This window comes from Tyto alba, unplaced genomic scaffold (assembly GCF_018691265.1).
Source record: "Tyto alba isolate M040663 unplaced genomic scaffold, T.alba_DEE_v4.0 Super-Scaffold_6, whole genome shotgun sequence".
NCBI classification, from domain to species: domain Eukaryota; kingdom Metazoa; phylum Chordata; class Aves; order Strigiformes; family Tytonidae; genus Tyto; species Tyto alba.
In genome coordinates, this window is record NW_024881327.1 from 56,213,946 (window position 1) to 56,228,515 (window position 14,570).

Genomic DNA, 14,570 nt, shown 5'->3' on the forward strand with positions numbered 1-14,570 from the left:
AGCTGGCCCGAGCGCACGGCTCCCGTGCTGTGGGGCGGTGGGAGCTGCTCTTGCTCCGTGCCCCGGGCTCCAGCCCCGTGGGCTGCTGGGCACCGGTGCCCAGCCAGAGGGGCTCGCCGTGCCGCAGCATCTCTGGTGACCAGCAGCCCCATCCCACCCAGCGACCCACCCGAGCCTGGGACGCTGGGTGGGCGGCGTGGCGGGGTCCCGGGGGCTCTGTCCCCGCCACCCCTGCCCCGGCACGTCGGGGGGCACGGGGCGGTCGGGTGGGTCCCCGCGGCGCCCGGCTGCGCGTTGAGGAAGCGGAGGTTTGCACAAGCCGGTGAGATACACGTGACTTGGGGAGCGCGGCAGGAGGAACCAGCAGCCGCCCCACGCAGGGCCCCGGTCCCCTCCGCGCAGCTGGCCATGGCACCGTGGCTGCCCACCAAGGAGGAGAAGTATGGCGTGGGTGAGTGCAGGCTTCGGGGCTCGCCGGAGGGGTGCGGGGCCGGTGGGATGGGGTGCTGATGGCTGGGGTGACGCTGACGGTGGCCCTGTGGCAGTGGGGTGGAGAGGGGCAGGCGATGCTGGCTGGGCAATGGCGTGGGGCTTGCAGGGTGAACTGTGCCACCGGTGCTGGGTTGGGTGGGGCTGGTAGTGGTGCGAGGCGGGGGCCGGGTCCCCACGGTGCTGGGGCTGGGTGGGCCGGTGGGTGCAAGAATGAACAGGGGGGTGGTGGCCCAAGGGACGAGGGGCTGAACGGGGCAGGGGTCCGCGGGACCCACACGCCCAGAGGCTGCTCGTGGCTGGTGCTGGGTGGGGATGGGGAGCTGTGGGGCTGAGCGGGGCTGGGGCAGAGCGCTGGGGCGGCGGGCTTGGCACAGGATGCGGCCCTGCGCCTCTTCCCCTTTCTGGACGGGGACCGTTTCCCACGCCCTCCCCTTGCACCACTGGCAGCACCCGCAGCACCGGCTGAGCCCCAGCGGGGTCCTGGGCAGCGTGGGGAGCAGGGGCTCGTCTTGGCTCCTGCTTGTGCCTGACGGGCACTATCCGTCCTGCAAGGGGGGGGCCTGGGGGGTGGGAAGGGGCCGGAGGGGAGCAAGCCTGCACTGGGGCCAGGTGCTGGTCTGGGCTGGCTCAGGGTCCTTGTGTGGTGTGGCAGGAGGGGTCCCGCGGGACCTCAGGGCTCTCAGTGCTGCAAGGTGTGTGGGGGCCAGCACGAGGGGTCCCAAGGAGCTGCGTGGGTCTGGGGGTGTTGCAGCATGAGCTGGCCCTGGCCGGGCTGGTGGTGGGTACAGGCAGCGTCCTAGCAGGGACCCCCCCGGGTGCAGGCATGTCTGGAGGGGACTGTCCCCCGGCGCAGGGTGCAGCCGGCCCTGGGGCCAAGCCGGGGCTGCCTCCTCCAGACAGAGCTGTCACTGTCCCCAGGACCAGAAATAGCGGCAGGACTAACCGCAGCCGGGCCGGTGCAGCTGGTGCCGCAGCAGGAAGCGTGTGGCCACCAGCGAGCTCCTGCCGCCCCGCTGCCCCCGCCACCGGCTCCCAGTGGCCCCAGGGACCAGTCTGCGTGCCTGGGCACCCGGGCACAGCGTGACGGGGAGGACCCCGGGCAGGGGACCCCTGTGTGCTGGAGGAGGGGGAGCTGACGGCTCCTGCTGTGCCCAGCACCGTGCGGGCTGTGCTGTGGTTCTCCTGGGATCTGGGGTCCCTTCCCCATCCCAGCCCCGCTGCGGCCAGCGCTGCTCTGCCTCTGCCTCTGCCTCGCACCGTGCCTGCTGGGGGGTCTCACGCCGTCTGTGTGGGGCTGGGACCCTGCACTGTCTCTTGGGGCTGAGCAGTGCCGGTTGAAGTGGCTCTGCTTCCCATGGGGCTGCCGGCCGTGGGGCGCGCTGCGCCGAATGGCACTGCTCGGGGTGAGGGGCCCCCACTCACAGCTCCCGGCCCCTCTCCCCGCAGCCGTCTGGAACTTCCCGCGCACCAGCGAGCATCACCTCCCGCTGCAGAGGGGAGACGGTGCATATCCTGCAGGCCTCCGAGGGTAAGGGGGTCCGGCAGCCCCGGGGGGAACCGGGGCTGGGTACCCTCTCTTGGCTGCGCTGCCGCGGGCTGCCAGGTCCCCCCCGCACCCGGCTGATGGCATCCCCCCCTTGCAGGCTGGTACCACGGGTACTCGCTCAGGAACAGAGCTGCCCGGGTAGGTGAGGGGCTGCTGGGGGGCCGAGGCGCGTGGGGGGCTGCAGACATGGCCGGTGGCTCACCCTGTCCCTGCGGGGGGGGAGGACACCGGGCACCCTGTGGCATGGCCAGGCTGGGACCCTCTGCGGGACCCTTGGTGGGGGGGCCCAACCCGTGCCCCCCCGGGGTGGGCTGCACCCTGCCAGGCCTGTCCCGCGGGTGCTGACGGCTACGGCTCCCCCAGGGCATCTTCCCGGCCTCGCTCATCCACCTGAAGGGTGCTGTGGTGGAGCGCAGAGGGTAGGTACCGGCCGTGGGCACACGGGGGGGTGGTCCCCATTGTCCTGCCTGGCTCGGGGGGCCTGGGCGGTGCCGGGGGGCTCCAGGACTCCCTGCGCCTCTCCCCAGGGCGGAGGAGAGCGTGGTGCCCGCCGAGATGCCCATGGTGCAGGAGATCACCACCACGCTGCGGGAGTGGGCCACCATCTGGAAGCAGCTCTACGTGGTGAGGACCAGGGGGGTCTGGGGGGGTCCGAGGGGGCCGGGGCCATGTGGTGACGCCGCCGCTGCTGCCCGCAGGCCGGGCAGACGGAGCAGTACCGGCGGGTGAAGCGGATGATGTACGAGCTGATGGAGCGGCGCTCGCAGCTGCTGTCGGGGACGCTGCCCAAGGACGAGCTGCTGCAGCTCAAGAAGGAGGTGACCGGCAAGATCGACTATGGCAACAAGTGAGAGCGGGGATGGAGTGTGGGGGGGGCCCCCGGGCATCTGCCCCCGCCCCAGGCACGGGCTGTGCCGTGCCAAGGGACGCTCAGCCCCTCTGCTGCAGTGTCCCCACCGGCCTGGCTGGCTGCCCCTCTGTCCCCATCGTCCTGGCTGGGTGTCTCTGGGGCACCCTGTGTCCCCGCCGGCCTGGTTGGCTGTCCTGAGGCGGCCGGGGACAGTGAGTGCGCTGCTGGGTGTGCAAGCCACCTAGCCAAGGGCTATGGCCACCAAGCCCTGGCTGGGGCAGGAGAGCAGCTCTGCTGCTGCCCAGCTCTTGTCCCCTTGCCAGGGCTCTGGTGCTGGCCAGGACCCGCCAGGATCTGTCCTGTGCCCTCCCGTGCCTGCACCCCCAGAGCCCGTGCCGGCCCATGCCCGTGCAAGGGCAGGCGGGTCCTGGTGGGGTGCACAGAGCTGTGTCCCCTGGCCCAGCCGAGCACCGGGTCCTGCCTCACCCCATCCTGGCCTCCGCAGGATCCTCGCACTGGACCTGGTGGTGCGGGACGAGGACGAAAACATCCTGGACCCCGACAGGACCAGCATCATCAGCCTCTTCCAGGCGCACCGGAAAGCTGCGCAGACCGTCATGCAGCGCATCCAGGAGGAGACGGTGAGAGCCAGCGCCAGCCCGGCACACTGACCCCGCCGTGCCGACAGCCTGCCGCCCCACGCCGTGCCAGGGGCCGTGCCGTGGGGCCGAGCCGTGGGGCTGAGCGGCCCTCGTGCCCCGCAGAGCCCACAGCAGAGCGCGCTGGGCTGCAGCGCCCGCCTGGCAGCTTCGCCCTCCCACAGCCTCTACCTCTGCGTGCGCAACTTTGTCTGCCACATCGGCGAGGAGGCGCAGCTCTTCATGGCGCTGTACGACCCCGGCGAGCAGCGCATGATCAGGTGGGTGCCCGGCCCAACGCTCCCTGCACATCTCCCGTCCTGTCCCCCAGTTGCAGGGCAGCCCCCTCCCCTTCGCACCCCACTGCCCAGCCCCGGGGTCCTGTCCAGCCCGCTCGTTTGCCCAGCTTGGCGCACGAGCTGGTGCATCTCACTGGGGGATAAGAGGCTCGTCCCTTCCCGCAGGGTTGTGTCCTCCAGAGCGGGAGGGTTCGCTGGCAAGTGTGCAAGGTGTGCAGTCACATCCCGTGGCTCTTCCTGCCTGGGGTGGTGCGTGCCCGGCGTGCTGTGGCCCGTCACGGGTGCCCTGCACTGATCTGTCCACGGCGGGCAGGTGCCGGCTCAGCCCATGCCAGACCCTGGGTACCGCTGCAGCCGCGCAGCCCGGTGCCGATGTGCCCAGAGCGTGTCCGACCAGAGGCTGGGCTGGTAGCCTCCCGCTGCTGGCGACGGCCAGTCTGGGCCGGTCCGTGTGCCACGACCGGGGCCACTGCTCGGACAAGGGGTCTGCGCGGTGGGCGCTGGCGGGGTTGGGGCAGCGCCCTGCCCGTGGCCAAAGCGCTCCAGCCCACGTCGTGGTGCTTGCTGGTGGGCTGCTTGCCGGCAGGCTCTGCCCGGCAGGGACACGCTGAGCTCCAGCTCTGCTGTGCTGGTGCCTGGCCCCCCGCCATGGGCTCCTCACCCCTCGCCTCCCCCTCGCAGCGAGAACTACGTGATCCGCTGGGCCAGCACGGGCGTCCCCCAGGACATCGAGCTGCTCAACAACCTCAAGGCCGTCTTCACGGTGAGCGCGGAGCCCTCGGGAGCCGCGCTGCTGCTGCCTGCCTCTGCCTTCCTACAGAGCTGCCTGCGCCCTCCCTGCTGCCTGCAGAGGTTCCCCCCCACCCCCCCCCCCCCCCCGCCCCCCCCGCAGCGCTTCGGATGCGTCCAGCACCACGCGCGGGGCCCTGAGGCTCTGCTGCAGCTAGTGTGCCCCTGTGAGCAGCCGAATCCCTGCTCCTTCCCATGGGCACCCGCTGTGGGGCTGCCCCTTGAGGCCTCCCCTCCCTGCAGACGGGTCTCTGGGGCTGTCAGGGTGCCTGTGCCCCCATCTCCGCTCCATCCCTCGCCTGCAGCCGGGCTCGGCGCTCCCTGGCCGCGGGTGGGAGGAGGCGCAGGCAGCTCCTGCTGACCCAGCATTTTTCCCGCTGCACCAGCAGAGCTGAGCTGACCCTCAGGATGGCCCAAGCGGAGCCATCGATATGCAGATGAGCTGGGAAAATCAATGCTAATGAGCAGCATCAGCACTTCCAGCCCCCGCAGTCCAGCTCCCCTGGGCTCTCACCCACCTCCAACCCCTGCCTGCTGCTGGTGTCGGCTGCGTGTCCCCGTGTGCTGCGGCGTGACCCTGCCCTGTGCCGCAGCCCTGCGGGAAGGTTCTAGGGCAAGGGCAGCACCGTGGGGCCTGACCCCCCCAGGGTGCCCAGAGCTGGGGCGCAGGGCTGCCCCACCAAGTCCTACACCATGTCAGACCTGCTCCCTCCTGGGGCAGCGTGCTTGCCTCAGCTGTGCTGCCTGGCCCGTGGGGCCGTCGGTGTCCACCAGTCCAGCGCCGTCCCTGCCCCCTGAGCTTGGGGCTGCCGGGGTGCACAGGAACCCCAGGCTCCCTGGGACAGCAGGGCTGCCTGCCCTCCAGCCAAGCCCCTCTGCGGGGCACAGTGGCCTCAGTCAGGTGTCCCCCTCGGCCCCTGAAGGCAGAGTTGGGGTGCCAGGAGGAGGGTTCATCCCCCGCACAGCCCCGGGTACCCCCTGGTCACTGACAGAGGCACGTGGTGCAGCCGGTGCTGGGCTCATGCAGGCCCCATCCCCCCCACCCCCCCCCCCCCCCAGGACCTGGGCAGCAAAGACCTGAAGCGGGAGAGGCTTTTCCTGGTGTGCCAGATCATCCGGGTGGGACGCATGGACCTCCGGGACACCTACAGCCGCAAGCTCAGCACGGGTCTCCGGCGGCCCTTTGGCATCTCAGGTGAGAGCAGGGTCTGCCGTGGGTGCCGGGAGGAGACCCCTCCAGTGCTGCCCATGCCAGCACCCACGTCTTGGCCACCGGGCTCCACGGGGCTCGCTGGCTGTGGGGTGCAGTGGTTTGGGGTAGCAACGCCCCAGGGCTGCTCCTGCCTCCGGCCAGGCAGCCCCCAACCCCACACATGGACCCCGACCCTCCCTTACCTCTGCACGGCCGCACTCGCCTCGTCCCCCCAAGCTCTCTGTCCTGTCTCCCCCTCCCCAGCCTGACCCGGCAGGGCCTCTCCTGCCCGTGCCTGGTGCTGGGGTGCGGGGAGGCATCTGGCACGGCCGCTCCGGCAGCCGGGAAAGCCTTGGCTCCCTGCTCCCGCGACAGCCGGAGCCAAGCGCTTCCCCCGGCCGTCCTCGCGTTGTGCCCCCGGGCTGGCCCTGCCCTGCCGGGGCTGTGGCTGGGGCCCATGGGGATGCAACGCACCCTCCCCATCAGAGGAGAGGGACTGGTGCAGGGACCCCCAGCCTGGTGCTGCCGGAGGGGTCCCCAGGAGCAGCCCTGGTCCCTCCAGAGCAGAGCAGGGAGCTCTCCCTCTTTGCCTCAACCCATGATCCTGTTCTGGGTATTGATCCCCATCAGACGGGCTTGCTAGGAAATTATTGATTTTACTTGGCTAATTAGCATGTGCTAGACCTCAGCCACAGAGAAATTACCAGGTGAATTACGAGCATGTTGGCGGCTAATTGCACTCTGAGCTGAGTGTGTTCCTGGGGGGGGGCCAGATGGATCATCCTGGTGCCCACTCTGTGGTGCCCTTGTCCATGGCTGATGGAGACGTTCTGGATATGGTTTATTCTGGCCAAAATCCGCCCTGGGGCTCTGAGGTCACTTGTGGTGACTGTCCTGTGTGTGGCCGCACTGTCTCTGTGTGCCATTCCCCCAGAGGTGCGAGCCCCGACCAGCCAGCCTAGGGGTGGGTGGCCCTGGGGATGTGCCCACCACGGGACCCTTCCCTGCACTGGGGGCTGATGCTGGTGCTGCTGCAGACCCCCTGGGCGTGCTTCCCATGGGTGAGCTGTGCTGGGATGCCAGGTCCCAGCCCGTGTTGGCAGCACGTCCGTGGAGAGCCCCGTGCAGCTCGGTGCCGTCCGGTGTGGGGTGGCAGAGGGGTCTCGGTGGGGCGTGAGGACCTCCCCGTGCACGTGCTGGGGCACAGCAGGGCCAGTCCTGGGTGCTGGCCCCGCGGGGTTTTGGCGGGGAGGGCTCTGGTGCTGGGGGCTGGGGCTGCCGGCGCCCGTGGCAGCCGCCCCACGGTGCCGCCTCTGCGCTGCTGCAGTGATGGACATCACGGACATCACCAAGGGGAAGTGCGAGAGCGACGAGGACAAGCAGCACTTCATCCCTGTGCACCTGTGAGTCCCGTGGGGCCGGGCAGGGGGGCAGCGGGTGGGGGGGCAGTGGGCAGGGGACCAGTGCTCCACAGGCCTGGCTGGCACAGGGACAGCGGCTGCGAGGGGTCAGGAGGTGCCAGGATCAAAGAGGAAAAAAATTTCCGTTGAAGGTGGCTTTGCAAAGGGACTGTGGATCCTTGGGACACGACGTCTCCAGGACCTTCGTGAAGTAAAAGGGGTATTTTCAGAGATAGGGAAGCTGTGCCAGAGCTCTGCCTCCCCGCCCCTCGGGGCACGCGTGTGCTCAGGGTCCCTGCTCTGCTGTGGGTGCCGTCCCACACCTCCCTCCCAGTGGGCTGGGGAGCCGCAGCGGGATCCAGGCTGCCATTTGGTTTGCTGGTGCTCGGTGCCTGGCGGTGCGGGGTTCCCCGTGTGTGCCCGGCGGGGAGCTCCTCCGAATCGCCCCACTCTGGTGTTTGCAGGGTGGCTGCTGACAACGATTTCCTTCACAACATGATCAGGAAAGCAGTGGAGGGGAAGGACATCAACCACAAGGGACAAGGTAGAGCCCCTGCGTCCCCCCTGCCCTGTGTGCCGCTCTGCACCATGGTACGTGGTGCAGGACGAGGTGAGATCCCTTCCCGGCCCATCCCGTTCCCCTGCAGCTGCTGCTTGTGCTCAGGGTCCTGGGCTGCTACTCAGCCCCCCCATTACACTCCTCACAGGGTCTGGGGGCTCGCTCTGGTCCCTGGCCAGCCCTGGGCCCCCTCCTGCTGCCTCCCCCAGGCCCTTGCATGTTGTCACCCATTGAAAAACCGCAGCAGCCATGGGGCTGTGAGTTTGACCCTGGGTGCATCTGGGGCTCGGTGTGTTAATTCTCCCAGTAAGAGGGATCGGAGCCTTACGGGGGTCACTGGGAGCGACCACCCACCCGCATGCATCTGGGGCTGAGCCCAGGGCAGGGCAGCTGCGTCCGTGGGAGATGCGCGTGGCCGGCACCCTTAGCACGACGTGGCACAGCTTGGGCCGAGCTGGTGCAGGCTGTGGGGCCGACGTCCCGCGCCCTGTCCCGGCAGGGTTCTGGGTGTCCCTGAAGATGCTCTGGGGAGACCTGAGCCAAGTGCGGAAGGACCATCCCCACCTCGTGGACCGCAGCACCGTGGTGGCACGCAAGCTGGGCTATCCGGAGGTCATCATGCCAGGCAAGCAGGGTGGCGGGTTGGACCACCCCTGGATGGTCTCTGGGGGTCCCAGCGTGGGGTTACGGGGTGCCCCGCTGCAGAGGGGACCTGGCCTCGCTGACTGGAGTGTCCCCCCAGGAGACGTCAGGAACGACATCTACCTGACGCTGGTGCAGGGCGAGTTTGACAAGGGCAACAAGAAGACGCAGAAGAACGTGGAGGTGACGGTGTGCGTCTGCGACGAGTCGGGCAGCGTGGTGCAGGTATGGCAGGTGCCGGATTGGCTCCGGGGCGAGGGACTGTGCCCCACATCACCCCACCTCAGGCAGAGGCAGCAGCTCCTTCCGTAGCATGCCGGTGCCGATGTTGGTGCCCAGCACAAACTGGCTGGAATAGCCTCTTTGGCTACTGGAGCCCCTAAAGCTGCCCTTTAGAATAAAGATCTGGGAAAATGGTGAGATGGGATAGAGAGAAGATTGTCCTCTCCTGGGACGGCCAGAACCCCTGGGCATCCCTGCAGGTCCCTGGGTGGGGTGTCCCAGCTCTCCAGCCCTGGGAGAGGCAGGAGGGGGAAGGCACTGGGGGGTTGCCAGTAGGGCGGGCGGAGGCTGGGACCCACCCTCACCCTGAGACTGACTTTCTCTCTCCGGGGTGTTTGCTTTCATTTCAAACGCAATTCTTACCTGGCCCCTGGGGAACAGGCTGTGAATTGCCCACTGGGTTGGTCCAGGGGCGCAGCCCCCACCTCCTTCTCTGTCCCCGACAATGCCCTTCTTCTGGGGCAATGGAAGCGAGCTGTGACCGTGCTGGGCAGGGGCTGGACGGCTCGGGGGCTGGCCTGGGTTAGCACGGGATGCAAAATTCTCCAGTCCTTCGAGTCTATTTACTCTGGCCACGAAGCATCTCTTCTGCTGCTGCTGCCCTCTCTGCAGAACGTGATCTACCATGGCGCGGGGGACAAGCCGGCCAGCGAGTACCGCTCTGTGGTCTACTACCAGCAGCGGCACCAGCGGTGGATGGAGACGGTGAAGGTCTGTACCAGCCTCGGGGCGCGGGGACTGAGGTGGGACAGGGGCTGCGGCCCCCAGAGGCTGCATCCCTCGCTCCTCCCGTGCAGCAGGACGGGGCTGCTGGCGGGGGACCCCCCGCCAGGGCTAGCTTTTCAGGGGGCGAAGTCCCGGCTCGGGGAGGACGGGAGGTGCTGCTGGCGTCACGGCTCAGCCCCTGGCTGGAGATGCAGGGTGACCCGCAGGAGGGGGGCGATGCCCACCGCCCCCGCCGAGGAGCTGTGCTGGGGCAGGGGCTCCGGCTGCATCGACGGCAGTGCTCTGCATCGCTCCTGCCTCTCCCCGCGGGCTCACGGACAGACACCCCCAGCCCTGCACAGACACCTTTGTCTCCAACTCAGCCTCATTAACTGAAAGGAAAGCACGTGGGTTTGGATTTAAGCAACTGGCAGTTCAGCACAGCCCTTGCCCAGGCATATGAGGGGTCTTGGCCAGCCAGGTCGCTCAGCCCGCGCCCTCCTGTCCTCACGCAGGCACGTTCTCTCTCTCAGATTGCTGTTCCCATTGAAGACGTCCACAAGAGCCACCTGAGATTCACCTTCCGGCACCGCTCCTCCAGCGACTGTAAGTATCTCCTTTCCTCAGGTCTCCCTCCGCTAACATTCCCAGCAAGGGCTGCGGTGGAGGTGGGCTGTCTGCAGCTCAGGGTCGGGAGGGCCCCGTGCGCGGTCCTCGTCTCGCACCGGGTGGGGACACATCAGGGATGCTGGATTCAGGCGGGAGGGAGGAAGCTGCTCCCCGGTCCTGCTCAGTCCCCCTGCCCGTGGTGAGGCACCAGACCCCTGGGAACCCGCTGCCTCTTGCCAGCAGCCGCTCCCTGGGTGCCTGTGCTTGGCTCTCCGGAGCACCCGCTCCGCATCCCGTGGCTCTCTGGCGGCAGCAGGGCCGTGGGCTGCGGCACGGGGCCGGGAGGACGGGCAGCCCCCGGCGCAGGGGTGCTGCGGCCGCTGCCTTCGCGGAGCTGAAAACCACACACGATGAGAGGTTGTGCAGCTCGTCCTGCGACTGCAGGGACCTTCCCCAGGGCCGCTGCGGACACCTGCAGCTGAGGCTGCTGCTCGGCGGCCTGATCCTGCCCGCCCCAAGCCTGTCCTGTTCCCGCGGCGGCGGCTGGTGGCCGCGGGCCCGGGCAGCCCTCGCGGGCAGCTCCGCTGGCTCCACATCAGCTCCCCACTGCTGTCTCCCCCATCTCGCCCCCTCCGGGGCTCCCAAACAGCCGCTTCTCCCGGGTGCCCCGGGGGGCTCGCTGCACAGGGGCACAGCCTGCGGGCTCCAGGGAAGGAAAAGCGATTTCCCCGCAGCCCCGGACCGCTCTGGCTGCTGGGAGGGCAGGAGCCCCTGGAGGGCAGGAGACCCTGGAGGGCAGGAGCCCGGGCTGGGCTGCCCTTTCCCCGCCCGCGGCACCAGCCGGGCTCCTCCAGGGCAGCTTCACCTCGCCCCGCGTTTGTCTCCCCCAGCCAAAGACAAAAGTGAGCGGGTTTTCTCCATGGCCTTCGTGAAGCTGATGCGACCAGACGGCACCACGCTGCGTGACGGCGAGCACGACCTGGTTCTGTACAAGGTACTGGGGGGCAGGCAGGCCCCCCCTCCAAGCGGGGAGGATGCAGGATGGCAGCTCTCCTGGCAGCTGGCGGCGTGGGGCTGGGGTCCCAGTCCCTGCCAGAGCTGCACGCTGGTGGCGCGTACCCAAAGTCCCCTGGAGGGTTTCCAGTCCCTCCCTGCCTCCCATCCTTTCTGTCCTTGGTGGTGGGGGCTCCTGCCACAGCTCCCTGCACACAGCATCTCCAATCTCTGTGCTGCTTCCTTGCAAATGACAGCTTTTGTTTAGACAAAGGTAATTTAAATTTTTCTGACTCGGGAGAGAACATCCCATGAAGACATTTGCTGCGCTTTACCTGATTTCACCAGCATTCTTCTTCCTAAATCTGCCTGGTTTTTCTTCTGAGAGAGAACATGAGGAGGGAAAATTCACTGTTTATTTGGGAAAAACAGAGTGGGCTCTGATGGCAGAGCCTGTGAGCACCACACCCCCTTGAACTTGGTGTCCCCCTCTCCCGTGCTGGGGCTGGCTGCGGCCAGGGGAGCGGGAGCTGCGAGCTGGTCCCTGCTGCAAGGCCGAGCTCAGGACACTTTCTCTGTGTGTCGGCGCCACTTCAGTGTTCCTCGCTGGCAGTGGAGCTCCAGCCTCCCCGGGAGGTGACCGTCCCACCTCAGCCCCTTGGCTGCTCTGGTATTTAACTGACATTTTCTCTAATTATCCCTGCTGTTCCTGACGATGTGACCACAGTTACTTGAGGTAGACACATCTCCCTTCTCAAGCCCTGCATCTTCTTGGGACGAGCAGATCTGCCTCCCGCCTGCTGTAGCAGCTGTGCACTGGCCTCAGCCAACTTTTCCATGAGCTTGATGGAGGAGTTCCTCCTCCTCCTCACCCCATCTCCCTCTTAGCTCCCCGACGCTGCTTCTGCAGCTACATAACGTCCCGGCAGCAGAGGCGTGCTCACCATCGTCCCACGTTGGAGGACCGTGCTGTGGATCTGACACGGTGTCACCCCGGTGCGCTCCTGCCCTGCGCTCACATCGCTGCCCCGCTGATCTCTGCTGGCCGTCTGTCCGTCCGTGCCAGGGCCGCCCTGTCCACTTCCCGCCCCGCGGCAGGGCCAGCCCTCCCCAAGCCGTCCTCTCTCGGGCACGCTTTGGTGACGGGACAGGGTCGCTCCCGCCCCGTCCCGGCGCTGCCATCGCCCTCATCCGCCGCCCTCGTGGTGCCCGACCTCGGTCGCGCAGGGACCCCAGTGCCCTGCCCTGCCCAGCCCGGCGACGGGGCCAGCGCCGTGCTTTTCTTCCCCAGCACCTCCTCCTACACAGGTGAACTTGTTACTGTGTCCCTCCTCCCCGTTCTTTTTGGGCAAAACACCCCAATTCTTTAAACGCTGCCGTGGCCTGCAGCGCTGCAGCCACGGTCCCTGGCTGGCCGGGGGACCGTCCCCTCCGCAGCCTGCGCTGCAGCAGGAGCACCGAGCGCCTTCGGGACTCGCCAGCTCAAACCCTGCACGCCTCCCTCTTGGAAGTGTTTTCTCCTTAACGGGCTGCTGCTGCCCTCACTGAACCGTCACGTTCACCAGCGTCCTCTGCCCCTAAGCAAGTGAGAGCCAGCGTGCTCCGCTTTGTCTTCTCCCCAGCTGACTCCTGCTCTTCCCGGCAAACACCGGGGCTTGATTCTGGGAGTCAGAAGCTATTTCATATTTTTATCTCTGTTTGCCAGAGGAATGTGAATTATATGCTTTTAGATCCTCAGACCTCTTGATCTCATGCTGCTTGAGAAAGGTCTGAAACGAAGCCATTTTACCCTACGTGGGCTTAGCTGCCCCCGGAAGAAGTGCAGTGCCTCCTGCGATTCAGCTGGTCGCCGTGGGTATGCTCGGTGGAGAGAAAAGCCAACAACAAACAATTTTGTGATCTTCATCTGACTTTCAGCAGGAAGGATTTTATCATGCAGGGCTGCAGGCAGGGAAGGAGAAATGCCCCTTGCCAAGCTGTAAGCGAGCGCTGGTGAGCTCACAGCGGCACGGCTGTAGTCTGTCGTTGCGTGTCCGGCCAGCTCCGGCCAGCCGCTGTGTCCCAGTTTGGCAAATGAGAATGGAAAGGCCATTTAGAAATTTGCCCCAGTGAGTCCTCCTATATGTAATGTTGTCCTAATTCTTCAGTTTAAGAGTAGGGGACAGAATAGTCTGTTTTGCCGCCGTGGGGAGAGACCCTGGCCACCGGGCTGGTCACGGTGATGCCGTGGGACGGCGCCAGCCGCCTGGTCGGTGTCCCGCTGTGTGTCCGTCCCCACGGCCGTGCTCAGGTGCGTGTTTTATTCCCGGCGTGCTGCTCCCTGGCCCCAGGGTCCTCCATGTCTCAGGCCTCCCCCCACGCTTTCCTTCTCGCCGGTTCTTGTGTCCTCCCCGAGTGGCACTGGCCGGGGTTTGGTTCGTTAACTCCTGGTCGGTTGTCTCAGCTGAGCAGCACGGAGCCCCGTGGGAAACAGTTTTGTCGGATGCTCGGTTGAAATCACTGTCAGGCAAACCCGCTGCGCTGCCCGCACAGGGCTCTGCACCGCGGGCAGCGATTCCCCGGGGCCAGCGCCCACATCCCGGTGACTCCCGTCAGCCGGAGCTTTCCAAGCCGTGAGGATGCCGTTAGGTGGGAGCCGGCGTGACCTGCGCGGGCCCCGGTGACCTCCTGCCTGCCCCACTCTGCAATGTCCCCCCACGCAGGGGTCATGACGGGGGGTCGAAACTGAGCCCACAGGGCTCCCGCGGGCGGGCTGCGCGCCCGGTGTGAGCCGCGCTCTGCCTTGCAGGTGACAGCCGGAGGCTGGAGGATGCCGGCGCGTACCTGCCCTGCCCTCCACGAGGAACCTCTCGGAGCCGAAGCTCCTCTCCGGCTCCTCCGTCCGCGTGAGCGGGGGCACGTCGGGCTAACCGTGTGGCCGGGACAGCTTCCAAATCTCGACGCTCGTCTGCTCCACGAAGCTGACCCAGAACGGTGAGTCCCGGCTCTCCGCGGGGGCGGTGGTGGGGCTGTGCCCCCACCCCACCGGCGCACTTCCACCCGCCGCACCGCTCTTCTCCAGCGACCGGCTCTCTGGCTGCTTCGCCGGCACGTGCCAGCTGCTGTGGGACGCAGAGCCGGAGCAGGCCGGGTGCTGGAGCAGACTGGGTGCCGTGCCGGGGATGGGGGACAGCTGGGCTGTGCCCACCAGAGCGGAGACTTTGTCCTGGGGCCAGGGCACGGGACCTGCCTGCCCTCCTTCCTAAGCCCCTGCAGTAACTGAGCTTGTGCCCGTCTGTCCTGGGGCCCGGCCGGGCCCGGGGCGCCGGCGTCAGGGTTCGCTGTCCTTGGCCCGTGGCACCGTTGCGCAGCACCTTGCACCGTGGTCCCGGAGCCCCACCGCCGGGGGGGACGTTGTTTGCTGCTGGCTCTGCTTGCTTATCGCTGGGTCTATCGCTCCGCGCTCCAACACCGAGAGTTTCTCATTTTTTGGTCTCTTTTTTATTGAGGTTGTCTTTTGGCTTATCTGCCTCCCGAGCCCTCCTGAGTTAGCAGCAGATTAGTTTTCCAAGGCGGGGGAAATGAGAGCAAATAA

The 14,570-nt window shown here is 67.3% G+C and overlaps 2 protein-coding genes across 2 annotated transcripts in view; one reads left to right on the forward strand and one right to left on the reverse strand.

Annotated features, from left to right (window-relative positions):
• Positions 1-408: 408 nt before the first annotated feature.
• Positions 409-12,743, forward strand: LOC122154890 (dedicator of cytokinesis protein 1-like). The gene is given in 19 exon segments (XM_042807923.1): positions 409-451; positions 1,939-1,984; positions 1,986-2,020; positions 2,136-2,176; positions 2,402-2,457; positions 2,566-2,662; positions 2,737-2,885; positions 3,394-3,529; positions 3,653-3,807; positions 4,507-4,588; positions 5,674-5,809; positions 7,134-7,209; positions 7,671-7,750; positions 8,265-8,390; positions 8,508-8,632; positions 9,302-9,400; positions 9,928-10,000; positions 10,894-10,997; positions 12,702-12,743. Coding segments are annotated over 19 exon segments (1,701 nt in total).
• Positions 12,744-13,901: 1,158 nt separating this feature from the next.
• Positions 13,902-14,570, reverse strand: part of LOC122154891 (rhotekin-like) — a 4,532-nt gene continuing 3,863 nt past the window's right edge. Inside the window, exon 3 of the mRNA XM_042807924.1 lies at positions 13,902-14,097. Coding sequence (XP_042663858.1) covers positions 13,902-14,097 — 196 coding nt within the window. The remainder of the gene's footprint in view (positions 14,098-14,570) is intronic.